This window comes from Lissotriton helveticus, chromosome 5_1 (genome assembly GCF_964261635.1).
Source record: "Lissotriton helveticus chromosome 5_1, aLisHel1.1, whole genome shotgun sequence".
Lineage (NCBI taxonomy): Eukaryota > Metazoa > Chordata > Amphibia > Caudata > Salamandridae > Lissotriton > Lissotriton helveticus.
In genome coordinates, this window is record NC_136065.1 from 172443336 (window position 1) to 172465220 (window position 21885).

General features: G+C 39.9%; 1 protein-coding gene across 1 annotated transcript in view; it reads right to left on the minus strand.

The window, feature by feature from the left end:
• Positions 1 to 21885, minus strand: part of LHX6 (LIM homeobox 6) — a 413113-nt gene that overhangs the window by 17252 nt on the left and 373976 nt on the right. The window contains exon 3 of the mRNA XM_078640842.1: positions 7444 to 7544. Within this exon, the coding sequence (XP_078496968.1) occupies positions 7444 to 7544 (101 nt within the window). The remainder of the gene's footprint in view (positions 1 to 7443; positions 7545 to 21885) is intronic.

Here is a 21885-nt window from a genome sequence, read left to right on the forward strand (position 1 = left end):
ATAAACAGGGCATGCATGCCTCACCAGAGCATCAGGGAACTCTAAATTTGATGGGTAACAACTGTGGTATTGGTAGTGGTGGGGTGGGGTGAAACTACTCTAGCAGTTTAATGGCCCATTTTATAAACTTAATATGACTTCATGAAGGAATAACTACAAAAAACAATGTAATTCTCTGTTTGAGCTGGATATCCACGAAGACAATCCGGCTCGGTTCTTAGAATAGTCATTTAGGGTCTATGGTCTAAAGGTTCTGGTCCTGGTTCCTGAATACTGATTCGAAAGTAGAGCTCTGTATTTTTATTTTTATTCATCAAGCACTGACACACAGTTTCATCACTTTTCTTCACTTTCATAGTTGACAACTCCTTTTTCTCCATCCAAATGTAAGTGGTGAGTCCAATAAAGGACCTCTGTTTTGACGACAGAACGAATGTCTAATACACAATGCGGGCATAGCCACATTCTTGAGTTATAATCAAAAGAGGAATGTTTCCCTTTCAAAGAGCGGGCAGCAAAACTTTCCAAATGGAAATTGAATGGTCAGCCTTCTACAATATTTTACCCATCCTGGTTCTTTGGAAAGTTGAACAATCAGCATGAGCTATTCAGTGCAAGCTGCATTGACCAGAATATGTAAAAGCCCACATTTGAACATGAGTCTTGGATCAATCCTGTTCTGATTAAGTCTGCTGACGTCAGGTTGGCAAATTAACATTCTTAGTCCTAATAAAACCCTTCCTTCAACCCCCCTTTTAACTTATAATAAAGTATGGGAGTCTTTGCACCCTTTGTCATTGTTACTGCGGGATTAACCTTTAACACCATGATGTAGCCGAGTTTCTATGAAATGTAGGAATTTGAGCATCTCTGGAGTCCATGGCTGACAGTTGCTGCTTTGGAGTTGCTGTAGCGGGTTGTACCTTGGGTCACATTAAAGATAATTTCTTCAGGCACTGTTTCACACCTTCATTGGCACGCTAACAGTATTGCAACAGTTAACGCAGGAAGGTACCTTGTCTCCTGTGCCTTCTTGTCTGTCAGCTTCCCTGTAATCAAGTGAAGAGATGGCCCAATTTCTGTTTCCATGCTTTATTTGCTCGGACTCTCCACCACCTTTCTCCATCTTTCTTCCATTTTCGTTCTTATTGCCCTTACCCCTCTTACTGGGCCATGTGGTCTGTAGTGAGCTCTTTTTACCTTCCTCCTCTCTGTTGTCTTCCTGTTCAGGTTGTAGTGGAAATGGAAGACAGGCTTTCAGAACACATCTCTTCATACAAATCCTTCCTCCCGTCTCTTTAACAATACATTATATTTGTATTCCTTATCTGTGTGCTCCTTTACATTCCAGACACATGATTTGAAACCAGCTCCATAGAATTTTCAGCAATTTTGGCATGTTTAGATGAACATTCATCAACTTGGTCTTTGGCCAAAACAAGTCATTCCTAAGGACAATACAATCCTAGCCAACATAGACCTTATGGTTCACTGATAGAATATCGATTCCTAAAATATCCCCATACACAAATATTGATGCAAAAATATCAATGTCAAAAATATCGACATCCTATATTTAAAATTGTAAGTACAAAAATATCGGAACAAAAATATTGATGTAAAAAACATAGATGTACAAAATATCGATTTTTTATTTAAATACAAATTTATGTTAAATATATTAAATAATAAAATTAACGTTTAAAAGATTATGTAGATGTAATATACATTTTAACAAATATAATAAAATACATTTAATTTAAAGCATTTAAACATACATATATAAAATGTAATATATATATATATATTTCCTTTAAAACAATTAATAAACTATTCATTTTAATGTATTTTGTAATTTAATAAATATATACCAATTTACAAATAAATATATATATATATTTGCATACACTTATAACATAAAATCTAATTAAAAACATTATATTATAAATTAAAACATTGAAATATTTAATAGTCTTTAAAATAAAATGTTGCACTCCATTGAGTGCAACATTAGGGAAAGTGTTGGTTAGCGGAGGGGTAAAAATTACTATTCCTACTCCAGTAAGAGCAACAGTAGGAAAAGTGTTGGATAACGGAGGTATAAAAATTACTATTCCCACTCCAGTGAGTGCAACAGTAGGGAAAGTGTTGGTTACTGGAGGGGTAACAATAACTATTCCCACCCCAGTGGGTGCACCAGTAGGGAAAGTGTTGGATAGCGGAGGGGTAAAACGTACTATTCCCCCTCCAGTGAGTGCAACAGTAGGGAAAGTGTTGGATAGCGGAGGGGTACATTATTCCTACTCCAGTAAGTACAATAGTAAAGAAAATGTTGGATAGCGGAGGGGTAAAAATTACTATTCCCACTCCAGTGAGTGGAACATTAGGGAAAGTGTTGGATAGCGGAGAGGTAAAACTTAATATTCCCACTCCAATGGGTCCAACAGTAGGCAACATTTTGGTATAGCGGAGAGGTAAAAATTAGTATTCACACTCCAGTGAGTGCAACAGTAGGGAAAGTGTTGGATTGCACAGGGGTAAAGCCTAATATTCACATTCAAGTGAGTGCAACAGTAGGGAAAGTGTTGGATAGCGGAGGGGTAAAAATTACTATTCCCACTACAGTGGGTGCAACAGCAGGGAAAGTGTTGGATAGCGGAGGGATAAAAAGTACAATTCCCACTCCAGTGAGTGCAACTGTAGGGAAAGTATTGGGTAGCGGAGGGATAAAAAATTCCATTCCCACTCCAGTGAGTGCAACAGTAGGAAAGTGTTGAATAGCTGGGGAGTAAAAATTTATATTTCCATTGGAGTCAGTTCAAAATTAACAACAAACAAATTAACAACAACAACACAAAATATTTTAAAAACCAAATATTAAAACATATATAAAAGCTTTAAATATTAAAAAAGATAGAAACAGATTAGAATGATACAAAGATCTAACAAATACCTAGAAAGATTATTTGAAAAAAATCAAAAATAATTTTAAAACAAAAAACAATTTTTAATAGATGTGTTTGTATAAAAACATTAATTATTACATAAATGTAATATTTTTTATTTCCTACAACCTAACAACACACAACTCAGAACCCACATTTAATTTTTTTTAAATGTACCGCCATAACTAACATGATTAATTATCAATTAAATAAATATTTTTTTAAACAAATGAAAGTTCATTTACTCCCCAATCTTTACCCCTATAAAAACTAAACACACACACAAAATAACAATAAACACTTACCATAAATATTTATCAATTGATACATTAATATTAATAACCAACTAATGAATAATTAATTAAACATAAATTACTTTCCACCCTCTACCCCAATAAACACTACAACCCACACCTAAAAATCATTACACAATTTTCATAACTAATTTTACATTAATAAATGAATATCAATTTACAACTACGTATTAAATAATTTAAAATAATTTACCCTTTACCACTATAAACCCCACAACGTACATCAAAAAATAATTACACAATTGCCATATTTTAATTTTAATTAACTAATTAGCATTAATTAACAAACAATTATTAATTAATTATAAATAAATTACTTCCCACCCTATTCGCCCATAAACCCCACCTCCCACTTCTAAAAAATGACACAAAGAAAATAATTAATTACAAATGATTTAATTTATAATAATTAACAACCAAATAATAAATATTTGATAAGAAAATAACTCCCACAGTTAACACTATAAAATATAAATTAAATATATATAAAAAAATGGAAAAAACTATACATTTATCATAATTAAATTACTTCCCACCCTTTTCCCCTATAAACCCAAACCAGCTCCTAAAAAAATGACACAGTTACCATAATTGCCAATTAATTAAAAATAATTAACAACAAATTATTAAATAATTAATAATAAATTAATTCCCACAATTAACACTATACAATCTAAATTAAATGAATACGTATACATAAAAAACATGATTGATTTATCATAATGAAATCACTTCGCACCCTATTCCCCTATAAACCCACAACCCGCCAAAGAACTTAAAAAAGCAACATTTAATTAAGATAAAATTAATAACTCCTAAAAATTCAAAACATATATTAAAAACAAAACAAATTCCTATATGAAAAAATAGATCACATACTTTTAACCCCTTGCCTGTTGCTGTCGGCCGTTGGCCGACGGCAGCACTACCTCGCTAGTGCTGCCGTCTGCAAAATCGCGGCCGCAGGAAAGGAGTTAAACTACATACTAAAATACATACCACTAATTAAAACATCAATATTTTAAACAACTATATTTTTGCAAATGATATTAACAGCTTAGATATTTCCAAAAATGATATTTCTTACCTGCAAGTCGATATTCTTGACCACGATATTCTTCCTTTCGATATTTCTATATCACGATCTTTAAAACTCGATATTTGTGTATGTCGACATTTTAAACTCGATATTCTGTCTGTGCCCCAGACATTATCTGCTCTTGCTGATTCTGCCAAACAATGTGCTGTGTGATTGTAGAATTTGTGAAATTGTATTACTGATGATTTCATAGAATATTCTGGAGTGTTTGTGGCTTTGCAAAGAAATCCTCAGTATATTCTGGGGAATCAGTTCCGTCATTTCACAAGTTCTCAAAAAGGTATTTGTCTCCAAACTCTCTAACACTCTACTTTAAGCACCAGCCCAATACTGAGTTATATATCTCCTGAGAGTGCCTCACTCTAAACACCAACCCATAACATACAGTGGTCCTCCACATAGAAACCAAAAGACACACAATTGATGGTTGGAATGCAGAACAAATCAAAACATTCACCCCAAGTCAAGAGATCTGGGTAAATCCATCATTCTTTTGCTCACCATGCCACCTAAGTTTAGCCCTGGCCATATGCAAATCAGTCTTGACCCTGTGCCTCATGGGAACAGTCCAGCCCCAACTGCCATACAAGCATCCTAGGACCCGATTTGGGCTGGACTGTTCCCATTGGGTGCAGGGTCACGACTGATTTGCTTATGGCTCAGTTCAAACTGGAATGGCATGGGGGCAGAAAACGATGGATTTAGGCACAGATCTCTGTACTGGGGTGAATGTATGACATTGTTCTGCATTCTGTGCATCAATTGTTATTTTTGCATTTGTCACCCCGAGTGGGACGGGTATGCCAAGACGTGGGTCCCGTGCTCTCCATGCCACTGGAGTCAAGTTATCCTGGCTGATGAGTGGTGAAACCCCAAACCTGGTCCTAGGATGCTTGTTTCCAGTCCAGGGAAGACCTGGCCTGGCAGTTTGGTCTGGTCTGTTCCAATTGGGTGCAGGGGCAAGACTGATTTGCATATGGCTGGGATCAAACTGGAATGGCATGGGGAGCAAACAAATTATGGATTTAGGCCCAGATCGCTGTACTGGGGTGAATGTATGACTTTGTTCTGCATTCTGTCCATCAATTGTTTGTTTTGCATTTGTCACCCCAAGTGGCACGGGTATGCCGAGACGTGGGGCCCGTGCTCTCCATGCCACTGGAGTTAAGCTATCCTGGCTAATGAGGGGTGAAACACCGAAACCGGTCCTAGGATGCTTCTTGTATATAGTCCAAAGAGGACCTGTTCTGACAGTTCGGGCTGGACTGTTCGCATTGAGTGCAGGGTCAAGACTGATTTCCATATGGCTGGATTCAAACTGGAATGGCATGGGGAGCAAAACCATGATGGATTTAGGCCCAGATCTCTGTACTGGGGTGAATGCATGACATTGTTCTGCATTCTGTCCATCAATTGTTCTTCCTCCACATTGAAATACCAATACAGACAGTCATTTGAGGGGAGCTGAGTCTTGCGGTACACCTATTACCACTACCATGATCTTCCATAAACCTCCACAACCACGAAAGCAATTGAAATTACTGAAGATTTATCAAAAGTGCCTGTTTCAAAATGAAATCCTTTGAATGTTGACTTCTGACCATCTCTTTTGGTCTGGTTGTAGATGCATGAGCATAAAGGTGGGTATCGCCATCTTCATCCGAGTGGAACTAAACATAGATTCCCCATGGTTGTAGCTCCTCATCTGTAGCCTCATAAGGCTACAAACCCAGTGAGGCTTCTCACCACTACAGTCTAGTGATCAATGCAAACATCCTCAGTGATCAGGTTGCCATCCATTATGGCAATGGGATCTCTAAATATTACATATAGTACCACATGTGGCTCCTTCTCCTAACACCAACCTCTAAACCCCACTTGTTTTTTTCTTACTACAAGTCCACTTATTGGAGGTTGACAGGAATAACTTGCTAGGTATCTTGCATGTATCCTTCTCATTTCTCAATCTCTGAGAGAAAGATGAGTGTTTGGTTTACTTGTGCTATATTATGTTTCTCCTGTGAGGTATGACTATGCAAAAAACAAACTCTTTGCAATTCAATATGCTAAGTATATGTAGAAGTCGCTCTGCTCTTGTTTTACAATAAACTCATGTCCACATTGTGAGATAGTGCCATAACATGAGGATATGAGGTCTCTGGATACCACATGATCAGTATATCTTGAAAACAAACTTTGCTTTTGAAAATGGGGAATTCAAAATTGCTTGAGATGAGTTTGCATTAGACTTTGATCGCAGAATGCATCAGCCAAAAACAACAGTCAGTGAACACGTCATGCAGTTGAACCCAGACTAATACTGTCACAGTCTGTGTAAACAACCATAGTTCAAGGCTCATTGTCCTCCCACGTTCTTTTTAGCCGCATGCGTGCGGCGGCTTTTTTTTGCGCTGTGCGGCGTTTTTAAAAACACCGCGTTACATGACGAGCTGAGCTCGTCATGAGCATGCGAGCGGCGCAGCTCATGCGAGCTCAGCTCGTCATGAGCATGGAAGGGGTTAATAACCATCAGTCTTAATCCCGTATTGTTAAAGTTCAGTTAAATGCATGACAATTGGTTTAGTGATATTACAATTTTTACATCCATTTTGCCTGTATTTAGAAGGCACCAGGCCACTGGTCATCTTTGGTAATGTTTGCATCACTTTTCTAGCAGCTGAGGACAACTAGAGATATCTGTAAAAATTACCAGGACATGCTTGATATTGCTATCACACTTCTCAGTTTTTTTAAGAAAGGTTTTGAAAGTCTGAAAAATAGAAATAATCACCAGTAGCTCGGAAACTCAAGATATTGTCTATCCTTGAGCAGTGTCTAAATAATCCACTTGAAGTCAAAGACAAAATGAACTGTATGATTACCGTAGCTTAATACGTTTTTAACCATTTTTATACCATTAAATATTCACTGATAGGCAAATATAACGATAGCCCTGGTGGAAATTGGCATTCTAACATTATAACAAACTCCATTATTAGACAAAGAAAAAAATCAATGTGGGATTATGCTACATGTTTCAGCACACACACCACATTAATGAATTCAAGATATTATTGTTGGGTACCTGCAGTTGTTCTGCTGTAAATGAAGTTCTTGCTCTTTTTGCTGGTTTCGGTTGACTGTCCTGTTCTGATGGAACAGCTCCTTCTAATGTAATTCCGTTACCTGTAAAACAAGTAAATTATGATTCTTGTGCAAAATCTTTTACGCTTCTAGATATAATCAATTGCTTGAAGCGCCACTGAATGTAATACAACTATCGTGATTTTTCTTTCAGCAGAGACGTCCTGCTCAACTCCAGCAGGAGAGGATCATGTCTGATTTTCAGGAATACCACTGACCACATAAAATATTTCAATGTAGAATTATTATATGTACATTTTTCTTGTGTGGCTATCCAGAAATCTGTCATGGATGAACATTCTTGGACCTAAGTAAGACACCCCTGCAATAATTAGCTGAAAACCCAGACTTAAGTCTTTACTGTGTAGAAATGGACCAGAAATATGCAAATTCAAAATGCATCGATCTAAAAAATCAGTGTAAATATTAGCATTTGTCTAAATATAGACCTGGCAAGCATGTACTCCATAAGAAACAGGCTGTTGCCTATGGATTTGTTTGTAAATCAGGTTTGTGGTGGTTCAAAAGGCACAGTTAACTATTGTGTGCTTAATTACTAGGTTACAACTATTTGAAAGAAAACATTTGCAATGGGTTACCATTGTATTGATGTAAGTGTAACCTTATTTTATATTAAAGTTTACAACCACCAGGCATAGTTCTCAGTTACGAGGTATTACCTATCAAAGTGAAAAAAAAGTGCCGGATTCATTGTTGTGCTTAGTGGTAATAAAAAAGAACTCATTAGCAAGGTACGGGGAAATCCCAAAATTATTAATGGGGAAGTGATTAATAACCAAGGAAAGGACACATTTTAGAGTTCCTCTTTACTTTACTAAAATCTTTGATAGATAGGGCCTTCAACAAAGGTTCATGGTATATTGTTATGCTTCTCACAAATGCACTGCTCAGTGAAAGAAAACAAGGCCGTCAGGTGCTTAATATACAAACGCACCTCTGAAACAGCTAAACATATTTTTAAAAAACTGCAGTCATTATCTTGCTAACTCTTAATCTGAATAATGCATTAATTATGGTAAACAAAGCATTTCAAATAAGCTTAAACAATGTTAGCGTTCAAAACAGTTTTATGGAATGTGTTGGGTTTTGCTTTAATTACCTGCTAATGTATCTGCCCACATGTCAACTTTTTTAATGAATTGTGCAACATTCTTGGAATCCATATGAGAATCTGTGCATAATATCCAAGTGTATCAAAACACATAAACAAGTATAGAATACCTATAGTGCAGGGCAAGATGTTCCTCCATAGGAGCTCACCTGATCAGTCTATCCTGGCTTTTCATACCCCACGCAGCAGTCTTCTAATGGTCGTTTCTCAAGGAGGCCATTGCTGGATCTCCATTATTGTTTTTGAAGATGGTATTGGTAAGTATGGGCTTTAAGCAAGCCCCACTGTTTTGGGCTACTTCAGGTACTCCCCGGATTAAATAATTTCAAGTCCCTCTTCCTTGAACCCGGAAAATCTGACTTGCCGACCCCACACTTAGGGCCCGATTCAACAAAGGAAAAGTTAGACATTTGATCTAAACTTAGAACAAATGTCTAAGTTTACAACTTTGGGAATTCACAAAGGTCTTTATGAGTAGCAACTTTATGTCCGCACTCGGGACTAAGATCAGCCTGAGTACAGACATAAAGATATTACTCGTAAATGCCCCTTGTGAATTCTCAAAGTCATAAACGTAGACGTTTGTTCTAAGTTTAGACCAAATGTCTAACTTTACCTTTGTGAATCGGGCCCTTAGTCTAAAACATGGCAAAACAGCATTGAGTAGCTCAATGTGGAAACTTGGCTATAGCTCATCAACACTGAGCCAACTCTTTGTCTCCCATTAACTTCTCCATAGTTTTTCGTAGATATTTATATGTGTGATCATGTTAGGAAATGGTCTGTACTCTTCAATTCCCATTAAAATAGGTGTCAGTTTAAAGTAGCCATTTCTTGAAGATAAACCTCACAATCAAACTAAAAGACACACCCTGCATAATCCATCCACAGCCAAAGTAAGTAAAGTAAAAATATTAAGTTGTTCCCAAGAGATCAAAAGATCTGTTACTAGAAATGAGTGCTGCCCTGAGAGAAGACAATAAGTGAGATTGTAACACGTACATCGCATTAAAATCATAAATATCAGGGGGGTCATTAGGATGACGTGCGGACTTTGTCCGCCTGTCATCCTACAGGTGAAAGAGACCGCCCGCCATAAGGGCGGGGGTCCCCGTGGCTAGCATTAGGATGCACCCGCCACAGTGGCGGGCGCATCCTGCATTCCTACCATTGTGGTGGGCAGTGCACTCAGCACCGCCCGCCACAATGGCAGAAAGGCATGCTGTGCACTTCCATGCACAACATGGCAGGTACCGCGCGGTGCCTGCCATGCTGTGCATGGAACTGCTGGGGGGTACCACAGGTACCCCCAGGCCCTCAGAGTCTATGGGGGCCCGCATCGGGCCGCCAAAGCAGACTCTGCATGCCTTTCTGTGGCGGAACGGCAACTGAAAAAGCCCATTGTAATATGGCTGGCGGTGTCTGATAGACACCGCCACCAAATAAACCCTTTTCCGCCCGGCGGACTGTCTTTCCGTCCGCCGTGGACCCCCCCGCCATACTAATATGGCAGGGGGTCATTCCGGCTCGGATGGCGGACGGATCGCCCCCGCCAGGCTGGCGGTGGCTACCGGCGGCATGGCGCGGGCGATCCACCCGCCATCCTAATGGGGGCCCAGGTGTCAACGCCAACAAAATAAATGTCATTTGCCATTTTCGGTTCATAAAGCCAACAAGAAAGTGAGTGGTGGAATGTTTGCATTAATCTAAATCACTCCTAATTACTCTGGGTACATTCCATTCCATGTGTTTTAGCTTTTGTCTGCCATTACATACATGGATTAGCTATATGTACTTCAGTCTTGCCCCAACCCCTGAAAAGACAGACTCGCATAAATTGCTTGATCACAGGGTTCTGGGGTCTTTAAAGTGTGGGGCGCGACCCCCAGGGGGGCCATGGAGTGATGGAAAGGGGGTCTCGCATTCCCAATCACACTTTTGCCCAGGCCCATCTGACTACAAGGATGCAGAGCCCCTCCTCCCCCGTAGTGTCTCAGCTCGAGCTGCTGTGAGCTCCGCTGGGCTGTGTCTGCAGTCTTATCTCCAGCACAGCCCGGCACCCCTGAGTTTTTCACAGGTCGTTAACGACCATTTGCATATTTACATACCTTTTGAAAACTGATTACTGAGGCTTAGTTGTTTTTTTTATAGTTCCAGTACCCCCTGGCCCCCAACTCAGCCTTTTGCTTAGATTTGTATTTTACATTTACTGCAATAGTGTGAGAATGCATTTCATGAAAAGAAATAAAAAGTAGGGTTGCCAGAAGAAAAAAATACCAGCCATTTCTCTTGTAACACACTGTTTGCTACCTCTCCCATTTGTTTGCTTTATACACTTGCACAAGTGCCACCATTGCCTACGTAACGTTTGTTCTTGTGTTTGAGTGTCTGCTATTTATTGCAGTATTATATCTCTACTTGTACTTTGTACGCTTTTGTAACCTGCACACATATCACTTTTTCCTCCTGTAATGTACCGTTTGCTACCTCTTGTATTTTGGTTGCTCACCATTGTCACTTTTGCCTCATGTAACTTAACGTTTGCTTTTGTAATTTGTTCACTTGTAATTTTCTCCTCATGTAACATTACTGTTCCTATTGTGAAGCGCTCTGACACCTTCGGGTAAAGTCCGCGCTATATAAAAACGCATAAATAAATACATTCATAATGTGACTTTTCTGTCTTTGTTCCCTTTAATTATCAGTCATGGATCATTGAGGCAGCCCTAGAACACAATTAAAAGTGCTTACAAGTTAGATTTGCTGTTCCAAATATGCACAGATGAGCGCTGAAATATACAGCTTTAGGTGACTGCTTATTTTTGTACCGTCTGGGACATCAACATAATGAGCAGGCAACCCTAATCATAGGACTGGAAGTATGTTGCAAAATCAGCATATTATTTATTTCCTCCAATCTCGATCCCTGATTAATGTCATAATAGCAATAGATTAACTTGTATCTTAAACCCTACGCCGCCGTCAATAATATGTTGAGTTACTTCAAGTGTCTGGAAATGTATCCTGTATTCAGAGAACTCACTTTTCATTCTCGCACTTCACTTTCATGCTCACCCTGCACTCACAGCGATCACAATACACTCACACTGATCACCATGCACTCACATCATTCACCCTCTCACCCTGCACTCACATTGATCACTCTGCAATCACAATGCACTTGCGTTGTTCACCCTGTACCTCAGCCTGCAGTCACGCTACTCATCTGCACTCATCCTGCACTCATGTGACACCTCATTCACCTGCCCCCTCACTGCTCAATTTGCAACTCCCTCAAACAAGCCCATCATTAACCATGCATTCATTCATCCCACTCTGCACTTATATCCACACCCAAATTCATATGGCCACCTCACTCACCCTGCAGTCACTCCTCTTTCCCTACTCTCACACTGTTGCATCACTCACCGTGCACTCACATGGGCACTCTTCTCATCCACAGAGGGCAGAGGGTTAATGTGCCTGCTACAAAGGATATGTACTATGCAGATCACAGAACTGAGTGTGAGTGAACTCTGCGTAGCACTATAAAAAAAATGTTTGTCAGCAAGGTGCTACAGAGAGATGAGGTGCATTGTTGGTGCCACTGCAACTCTAACCGCCCACCCATTGCCTTGCCTGTGCGGCCAATGACAATACCTATGCAACTACCAACCATAACACTGTACAAGTGTGACTATTTCAAGCCCCCAAAGCTATAAGAATGGCATGGATGTCAGGAGTTTATCGTTTTTAATGTATATTGAATTAATAAACAGCTGTTCTGCTCATCTCTAAATTACACAGACAGAGCCACCATGTGGCAGACGGTCATAGTGCCTGTGTGCACAATTAGGTGCCAGTGCGGAGCACCGGAAACCACCTTCTCTAATTAAGCACTGGTGCTGAGGTAACAGGGGAGAGGGACATTTGTTCAAGAAGGTGTGAAAGAACAAAGTAGAGATGTGAAAGATGAATAGGGGGACTGGAGAGGTGTAAGATACAAATAGACAACAATTTGAATGGAGAGACTTGAGGTGAATGAGAAGTGCAGATGGGCACGGGAGGTGATGGGGCCAGAGATGCCATGAGATAAATGCGAGAAACTGTTAGAGATGAGGGCAGTGAAAAGACAGAATGGCAAGAGGTGATTAAGGGTGAAGTGAGAAGTTGAATGGGGAGAGTTCAGAAGTTGTAAAAAGGGGTGAAATAAATAAAATGCCGGCAATATGAGAGAGGGATACAGGGTTGGGAGAGGCGAGAGGGATGGAAGGGAGGGGGTGAGAGGAAAGCAGCATGGGTAAATTGCTTAACTTTGCACAAGACCGCCAGGATTTTAGGGACCCCTGCTGCTCCCGGCCAGGGCCAGGTGAGCTTCTAATGTGGCAGCACGTATTCCTGCGGACTGGAAGGCCCATCACAAAGGTTGACTAGACATCTTTCTGATGTTAATTGCTGTATTTTGATTATAAACCGGTACTGTGTTATTGTGTGCAAAAAATGTCAAAATAATGAAGCAATTCTATCCCAAAATAACGTGGCATCACATAACATTATTTACATTTTCCTCTCACACAATTTAGTCAAGCCTTTTGTGTAATTTGGTCCTCACCTGCATCGTAATTCCAGAAGCCCTGCCTACATGTTTAGAAATGTTTGTCAGGAGAGGGTTCTTACGACTGAAAATGTTGACGGGGGGTCTTGGCACCCAAAAGTTTGAAGACCTCTGTTCTAGAGTCTGCTGCCCACCAAAGTCGTGGTTCTGCGGCCTCATTTAGAAGTGGGTGAAACACCAGTTTTCCAATGGCAAAGCATGAGCTGGTTTCATTTTCGAAAATCTTTGACCAATGACTCATCCTCCACAATGTCAATGCATGTGGGATGGTCCACCCTTTTTAAGACAATCTTTCTGACATATATTGTTCTTTATTCAAGGAAAAGCCCAAAGGACCTGTTAGACTTTTTCCTTCCTCCTCCATTTTTGCTTATCTCGTTTTTCCTGGCTTTAGGACTCTACACACTTTACCACAGTCTCCTTTAACCATGGAAATATTAGCTTATCCACAATTGCCATTTTTTTATTTATTTATAAGTCCCATAGGTGAATATCTTTCTTAATGGTAGTCTTTTTCTGACACACACAATTTTTTGGATTATTCATTTTACATAGTCCACATAAGAACATTTCATCCTGAAGATGGTCTTATAGACGTTAGCACAAGACAAAACCGAAACGTCGACAATCCTACTCATTTCATTTGTAAATGTAATTTCTGGAATTGTTCACTGTATTTTCAATGATGTTTTCCTCATTCGAAAATATTTGAAATGGGCTATAACAAAAGTGTTTATGAGAAAACAGTTGCTGTGAAGAAAATCCATCTCAGTCACTTTTGTATTTATGTTAATTGTATTTTGTACCCTTTTTTGTAGCAGAGTTTTCTACATAAATTTGTACTTCAAAAGTAAACACCTGTTTTGCATTTTCTGCATTTTTTCTGTTTCTTTTCACTGGCTATTGATATACTCACTTTGAATGAATATAATTCCTTTTGTTCATTTACTTGCCAGAAGCCACACATTAGGGCTTTATAATTGTATTTCTTTAATTCTAGATGTTTTGTTACAAAACCTCTTGTAGGCACTCTTACCAAATATTAACTTTGATTTACCCAATCCACCAATGGTTTATTGGGTTGCCCATTTTTATTGTTAGTACTTTCAGAAATTTGGAATTTTCTTGCCTTCGTCGTTTCAGTGGCTGTAGCCTGACTCTGGTCACATGACTGGGTGTAGCTGACAGTTTAACTTTGTCTATTCTTCCAACACAGCCATACACAATAGGGAGCATAGGTGTGCCTTGATGGGCCATCACTGGCAGGATGGAAGGGAGGAGCTGGGCACAGACCCACTTACACCTGAATAGGCTCTGTCCTGCCTCCACACAATGGGCTGCATACCACCTCTAGTTAGCCTGGAGCCAGGGCAGGAAAGGTAGAAAAGGAAAGCTTCACCCTCGCTTCAAAGGTACAACTGGGGATAAATCCTTGACCTCAGACACCAACTCTTCAGTTCACTTCTAGACATACTGATCCTGTGCAAGGAAGAAGGCCTACTGTGCTGCTGAAGGACTGTGTGCTGGCCTGCTGCCCTCTTGCATGGGTAAGAAGGACTGGACCTTCATCTCTTCAATTGAGAATTCAGAGTGACTCCCAGGGCTAGATGACTGGTGTACTGATCTGAATTCTCATTGACATAACAAGCTTCCAACAGCCTTCCAGCTGCACCTGCACTCTGCCAACTGTGAGTCTACCCTGGCAAGTAGTGCCTCTCCAGTCCTGAGCCCTTGGAAGTGGACTTAGGTGCTTTGCCAGTCTCTCTGGATCCAGCAGAACTGACGCATCCACTCCGCTGCACGGTGCAACCCTGAACTGAACTGATGCATCTCTGTTGCTGTGTGGATGAACCCATTGCAAATACTTACACTGCACTGCAGCCCGTGTTGCCATCTGAACTGCTGCTGTGTGACGCATCCTTGATGCGGACTCCGCATCGCAGCCTCGCAGCTTCTCGGAACCCATGCATCGTCTCGAGTGCGCGACCCACCTCTGACTCTGGACTTCACATCACAAGCCCCCTGTCGACGGGATCCTCGACCACGATGCAACAGGACCTCGCACTGTAGCCTCGCTGCAACTCGGAACTGATGCATTGCCTTAGCTGTGTGATGCAGAGCCACACAATGCTTCAAACCAAGATTCAAGGTACTCTGTTCAGTGGCCCTAACTGGGTCTCTGTACCCGGGCACACTACATCGTGGTCAGCCTGAAGTTGTGGCTTTGTCCCGTTCTGGCACGACCAGATATCCACAGTTGCTGCTTTATGCCTTTTATTACAAAAAACAGTGGACCCTAGTAGTTTGGGTGATCAGGGTAAGAATAGACACAAACTGGAATAGTATTTATGTCCTTTGTCCAGCCGGACAGGAATTTATTTGGCGATGCACACAATCAGAAAGTAATGTCAAGGGGGCACAGCCCGTGCCCCACAGTGAACAAGACAAAACAACAAGTATAGGCAAGAACGAGCAAATCGGTCTGTATACTTATAATCAGTGAACAGACTTGATTGTAGTTTGAGTGACCATTGTACATAGTATTCACAAGCATATTCAGTACATATGATCCTATTGTGTCGACGACGTTTCGATGCCGAAAAACAAGATAAATGGCATCATCTTCCGGACAAATATATAAATCATGTTTGCCTTGGAATTATAGACAATTGCCTTTCATGCAAGACAGATCCTTAGGCGGGGAGGTAGTACAGGTCGAGAGAAGTGGATCGATTTGGACCGCCAGAGATGCTGCGTCCTGCGATTCTGCAACCGGCACAACTCGAGCCGTGATCTGGACGGTCTAATTGACTCAAAAGCGGGATAATCTGAAATACACGCTATCATTGGTCCAAATCGATCCACTTCTCTCGACCTGCACTACCTCCCCACCTAAGGATCTGGTCTGTTCACTTAGTAGCCGCAACAAGGTGTTAAGAGTCTTATGTGAAGGGAGTCAGTTGAACCTGGCGCTCTATTATGCAGAATGGCTGCCCATAGGGCAGCTACGAACTCACACTGCCCTCTGACCAGCGCATTCAAGTGAAATGCAGAGCCGCTGCTTCAAAGCAACTCTGTTTTTTCACAGGTGGCATTTATAAGGGAGGAGAGAGATCACCTTGCAGGCAGTTGCAGTGAGTGACTGCACCTGCCTGCAGGGAAATGTCTGGAGGTTCCAGGTGACCCCCTTTCTCCCCTCCAGTGGGCTGCCCTTAGGAGGACACCTTTTAGTGGTGCACTTCCAGTTCGCCTCCTAAAGGCATGCTTGCCTCTTTCCCCACGTCCATAATACGGCATGGGCACAGAGGCAAAGTGATTTCCTCATTTGCATGAGACCACGGTCCTGTGCAAATGAGGGAATGCCCTCTCATGATAGTGCTGGCCCTACATGTGTGCCAGCGCTATCTGTATCACAGAAGAGGACACACAAGCATCTGCACCCCCTTCTGTAATACCATTGTGCTCTGGGGTTGCACAAAGAGGGCGCACATACCCGTTGCGCTCCAGGGTACAATGTATAATGTGGCCCCTGGTAGGAAAGAGTGTTTACTTAGTCTAGGGACTTATTTTTTAATATGTTATCTGCTTAAATTCTGGATAGTCTTGGTAAATGTTTATTGTTGGAGAATCACTGCTGAAACTCAGTTGTATGTTCATTAAAACAACGTAACCCAAATCCTAAAGCCTAAGCATGGGTGTCATTTTCAAGTATCTTAACTGCATTTTAAGTGTTATGTACCTTATGTGTTTGAAGCAAAATAGTAATCACTAATAATAGATCAAATTTGTTTAAATTAGAGATTATACAAATATACGGATAAAACTGAGGATGTATTTTAGGAGTTAATGTCGAATGGATATCTATTTTAAAAAGTAATTCATAGTAATTATTTTAAGAGTTGCACCGTAGGTTTAGATGCTGACCCACGATTGGCTACAACTGTGATTATCTTTTATTTTAATTATAAATTTTCTCGAATGTACTGCTAGTCCATTTCTACTTTTAGAAATTAGCATGGTTTTAATATACTTCACATCTTTGCGAAATGGCGTTCTTACTGGTACAAAAGCCAATTAGCTAAATGTGTGTAAATAAATAATCTGAATTTGAATTTAAGAACTATTTAAAAGGACATTTAAAAGAATGGCGCCTTCAAAGTGGCCGAACCTGTATCAGCACTAATAAGTCTCTGGAGTTCTCCATCAACATGCAGAATATATAAAGGCAAGAACAGGATGGGAAGTTACAAAAGATCATAGTGGCATTTGGTTACACCTGACCTCTGAAGATGGTTATTGCAGTTGCAACTATGTTTGTTTTACATTAGCACGTACTTGAAAGAAGGCAGAAGTAAGAAATTATATGACCAGCCATCTAATTAGTTATAATAAAGTTAAAAGAAATCAGGATTTAACTGTGCTCAACTGAAAATAAAAGTGTGCAAAAAGGTTTGCTTTTTTGAAAATCGGTTGCAAGGGAGCTATCTCCAAAAGGATACATAATAATAATAATAATAATAATAATAATAATAATAATAATGATAATATTAATAATAATAATAACAATAATAATAATAATAATAATAATAATAATAATAATAGTAACACTGATATTACTTATAATAATATTAATAATAACCATATAGTAATAGTAATACTAATAATGATATAATAATTATAATGATGGTGATAATATTAATATTGTTATTGTCATTATTATTGTTTTTATTATTATTATTATTATTATTATTATTACTATTAATGTTGTTGCTGGTTTGTTGTTGTCATTATTGTTGTTATTATCGTATTGTTATTTAGAAATATTACATTACAATTTAACATGCATTTTGTGTTAGTCCACGTATCTATATTACACTTTGGAATGACTACCGAAACAACAGCACAGATCATGACCATCTGGGAGCAGTATTGGTATTAAATATTGCTCTATACTAAGAATTCTCACTTGTCAACTTGAATTAGAAATTCGTATACGTTTATCATGAGACAGAACTGGGAACTCATGCATTATATTATGGAGGAGACACGTTTTAATGGTGCAGATATTGAAATGGATGCTCATGAAACAAATGAAAGGTATACAAACAAGGAAATTCAATTCCTAACCACTGATTCACTTTAATTCACTGTGCAAAATTCAACAAAGGAAAAAAACATCGCCTGGTGTTAAATATATGCATTTCAAGAGCAAGGGCAGGGTCAAGAGGATAAATAATTATGTCATAATTTCCAGCGACGTTCGCTTCTTTGAAATAATACATTCACATGTTCATGGAAATTCCAATTAAGGTATTTGTGTCTTCGATGTACTGTAGTGTATGTACCATTCAGCCAAGCATTGCCTACATTAGAAAACAGCAGCGTGAGATTCAACACGCATTACCACCTCTGGGCTTTATCAATATGGTCTTGTGATAAATTTAATTTTAGCAAGCAAAAAAATATTTTGTCTTAAATGTGAGAGGCAAATACAGGAACGTTGAACTCGTGCAAAAACAGGGGTTTTAATCTTGAACTCTTTTTTTTGCTAACGAGATGGCTAATATAATGAGAAATTGAGCAAACCAATGTTGCTGTAGTCCATGTTACAAAATGATTTTTGTAACAGGGGAACATGAGGAAATGTAGATCTAAGGTACGTTTCCCCACGATTTACGAGTGTGATGCTACGAATAGGTGTTATTTACCATGTGCTACTACTCAGCTTTATTCTGAATTCCAAGAGTATTACTGACTTACTCCTGGAATTCAGGAGTAAATTTAGGGTACTACAAGTGTAAGTCACAGCAACAATTTGAGAATTGTGGCCATATATACATTTGTTGCTAATAAAACACTAAACTAAGAAATAGTAGCAGTTGAATTATTTCATAAACTGATGTTGTACTCTTTTCATATGTAAAGAAAAATCGATTTACCACTTAGTTTGATTGTTCACATTTTAAAGAAAGAGAACATTTATTGTCACATTTCCCAATATATAAGCACATTAGTGTAATGTTAAATCATTGCTCTCTATGTTTTACTATATATATATATATATATTATGCTCCAACTCTTCTATTTCACAAAGATATATATATATATATATATATATATATATATATATATGTATATATATATATTACCTACTGGCGGTCGCCAGTAGGTATATATAGTTAGGATTTTTTCTCTATGGGTTTTTTGAAAATTCTATGTCTAATAACTTTGCCGTTTGTGGACGGAATTGGCTGAAATTTTCAGGAAAATGGCACATTTTGTTTCTGAGCAGCCTTTGAAAATTTGGGGGGGGTTCGTCAAGGGGGGGCTGAGAAAAAAGGGGGGTCCCAAAACGCGTTTTCCCCATGTTAATTTCCATAGGGCGGTTGGCCTCACTTTTAGCCCGAACGGCTGAATGGATTTGCACGAAACTTGGCAAAATTGTAGGGACTGGTAGCCCGATGTGCCTTTTGTAGGTCTCAATATATGTGCTCCAGTGGATTTTGAGAAATTAACGTTTAAAAAAAGATATATATCTGTAACAGCGGACCGGTTAGCGCTCTGGTTCGCGGACTTTTCGCGCAACGGAGCTTTGTGAAGCGAAGCTGATTGGTTCTCCGGCGTCTGTCAACATTCCAAACAGTCCGTAGCGGCCGCCATCTTGTCTCTCGGTAGGATCGAGAGACAAGAGGAGGTCAAAACAAAGGGGGAAATAACTATAAGGGGGCATAGTAGATCCTCGCTGACCCCCTAGGTTTGATGTGGAGGTTTTAAAAGGGCCCCGCGGGGCAAAAAAAAAATAATAATAATAATAATCGAACGGCTGAATGGATTTGCACGAAACTTGGCAAAATTGTAGGGACTGGTAGCCCGATGTGCCTTTGCTAGGTCTCAATATATGTGCTTCAGTGGATTTTGAGAAATTAACGTTCAAAAAAAGATATATATCTGTAACAGCGCACCGCTTCGCGTACTTTTCGCGTTACGGAGCTTTGCGAAGCGAAGCTGATTGGCTCTCCGGTGTCTGTAAACATTCCAAACAGTACGTAGCGGCCGCCATCTTGTCTCTCGGTAGGATCGAGAGACAAGAGGAGGCCAAAGCGAAGGGGCAAATGACCATAAGGGGGCATAGTAGATCCTCGCTGACCCCCTAGGTTTGATGTGGAGGTTTTAAAAGGGCCCCGCGGGGCAAAAAAAAATAATAATAATAATAATCGAACGGCTGATGACCATAAGGGGGCATAGTAGATCCTCGCTGACCCCCTAGGTTTGATGTGGAGGTTTTAAAAGGGCCCCGCGGGGCAAAAAAAATAAATAATAATAATAATCGAACGGCTGAATGGATTTGCACGAAACTTGGTAAAATATTAGGGACTGGTAGCCCGATGTGCCTTTGCTATGTCTCAATATATGTGCTTCAGTGCATTTTGAGAAATTAACGTTCAAAAACAAGATATATATCTGTAACAGCGCTCCGCTTCGCGGAGATAAAATTATATCTGTATTACCTAGCTGTTGCTAACACCAGTTAGCGACGGCTAGTAGGAGATAGCGACCATCTTGGGTCCCACTTTGCATGTGAGTGATATTTATCACTAATGACATGCAAAGTGGGCATGCCAAGATGTTAGCGACTGGAAACAGTCGCTAACATCGCTATCTCCTATTATCAACTTTTGGAAATATTCGAGATAAGCGCGAATATCTCCAAAAAGTAACAGCTGCCCTGAGCAGTTCTTAGCCATGTTATCCAATGGGAGGTGGATAACATGGCTAAGAGCATTAGCTCGGTAATGCATGAATATCGCGGAGTTTTCAGCGATATTAATGCATTGCGCTCGTTTTTTATCGTATTTGCGATAAACCTTGATAATAGCAAGGTTTATCTGCGATAATTTCTGACGGTAAAAAAATCTTTGCAATGCATCGTTAGGGATAAATATCGCTTAACTTTGGTAATATGCCCCAACGTCTGTTAACGTTCGATTCGAAGGAAATCAGGAATTGTTGAAAAACATTGTGTGCGCCATCTTGTCTTTTTTCAAATGCCACACTTTTGTCGTGCACGGCAGCCATTTTAGATGCCTTGACCAGATCCACTCTGTGCACGCTGTCGATCCTTAGCATGGCTCCCCACCCTCGCAAGCATCTCCCCCAGGCAGTGGTCACCCCCGCTCTCTGTTTTATGCATGGGTAATAAACCTCCCCCCATCTGCGCTGTTCTTCCCTGAGAATCACACCCTGTGCCCGCCCGACACCTCCCTTTCGCCCTATTCACTACCGCACCCTCTGACACTCCTTTTCCTCTGTGTCCGATTGTCCAGGCCGGTCCTAGGCTATCAGCTAGCCCTGCAGATGTAGTTTATGGCCACAGCTGTAAAGAATCACCCGTCTTCAAAGGAGTTATAGTAGATCAAGGCCCACACTCGATGAGATCCGTCACAGCAGAAGCGTTGCTATTATCTGAAAACCATCCTGTATTGTGATTGGGGAGGGGACCGAGCGTGAAGCGGAAGATTCCAGGGATGACTCTTTGTACATCAAAGTTTTTACAATTATGTGTCACATTAAAAATATATAGCACTCCGACAAAGTAGTAAGATTATAAAACTTTAATAATTTATAAATATATACAA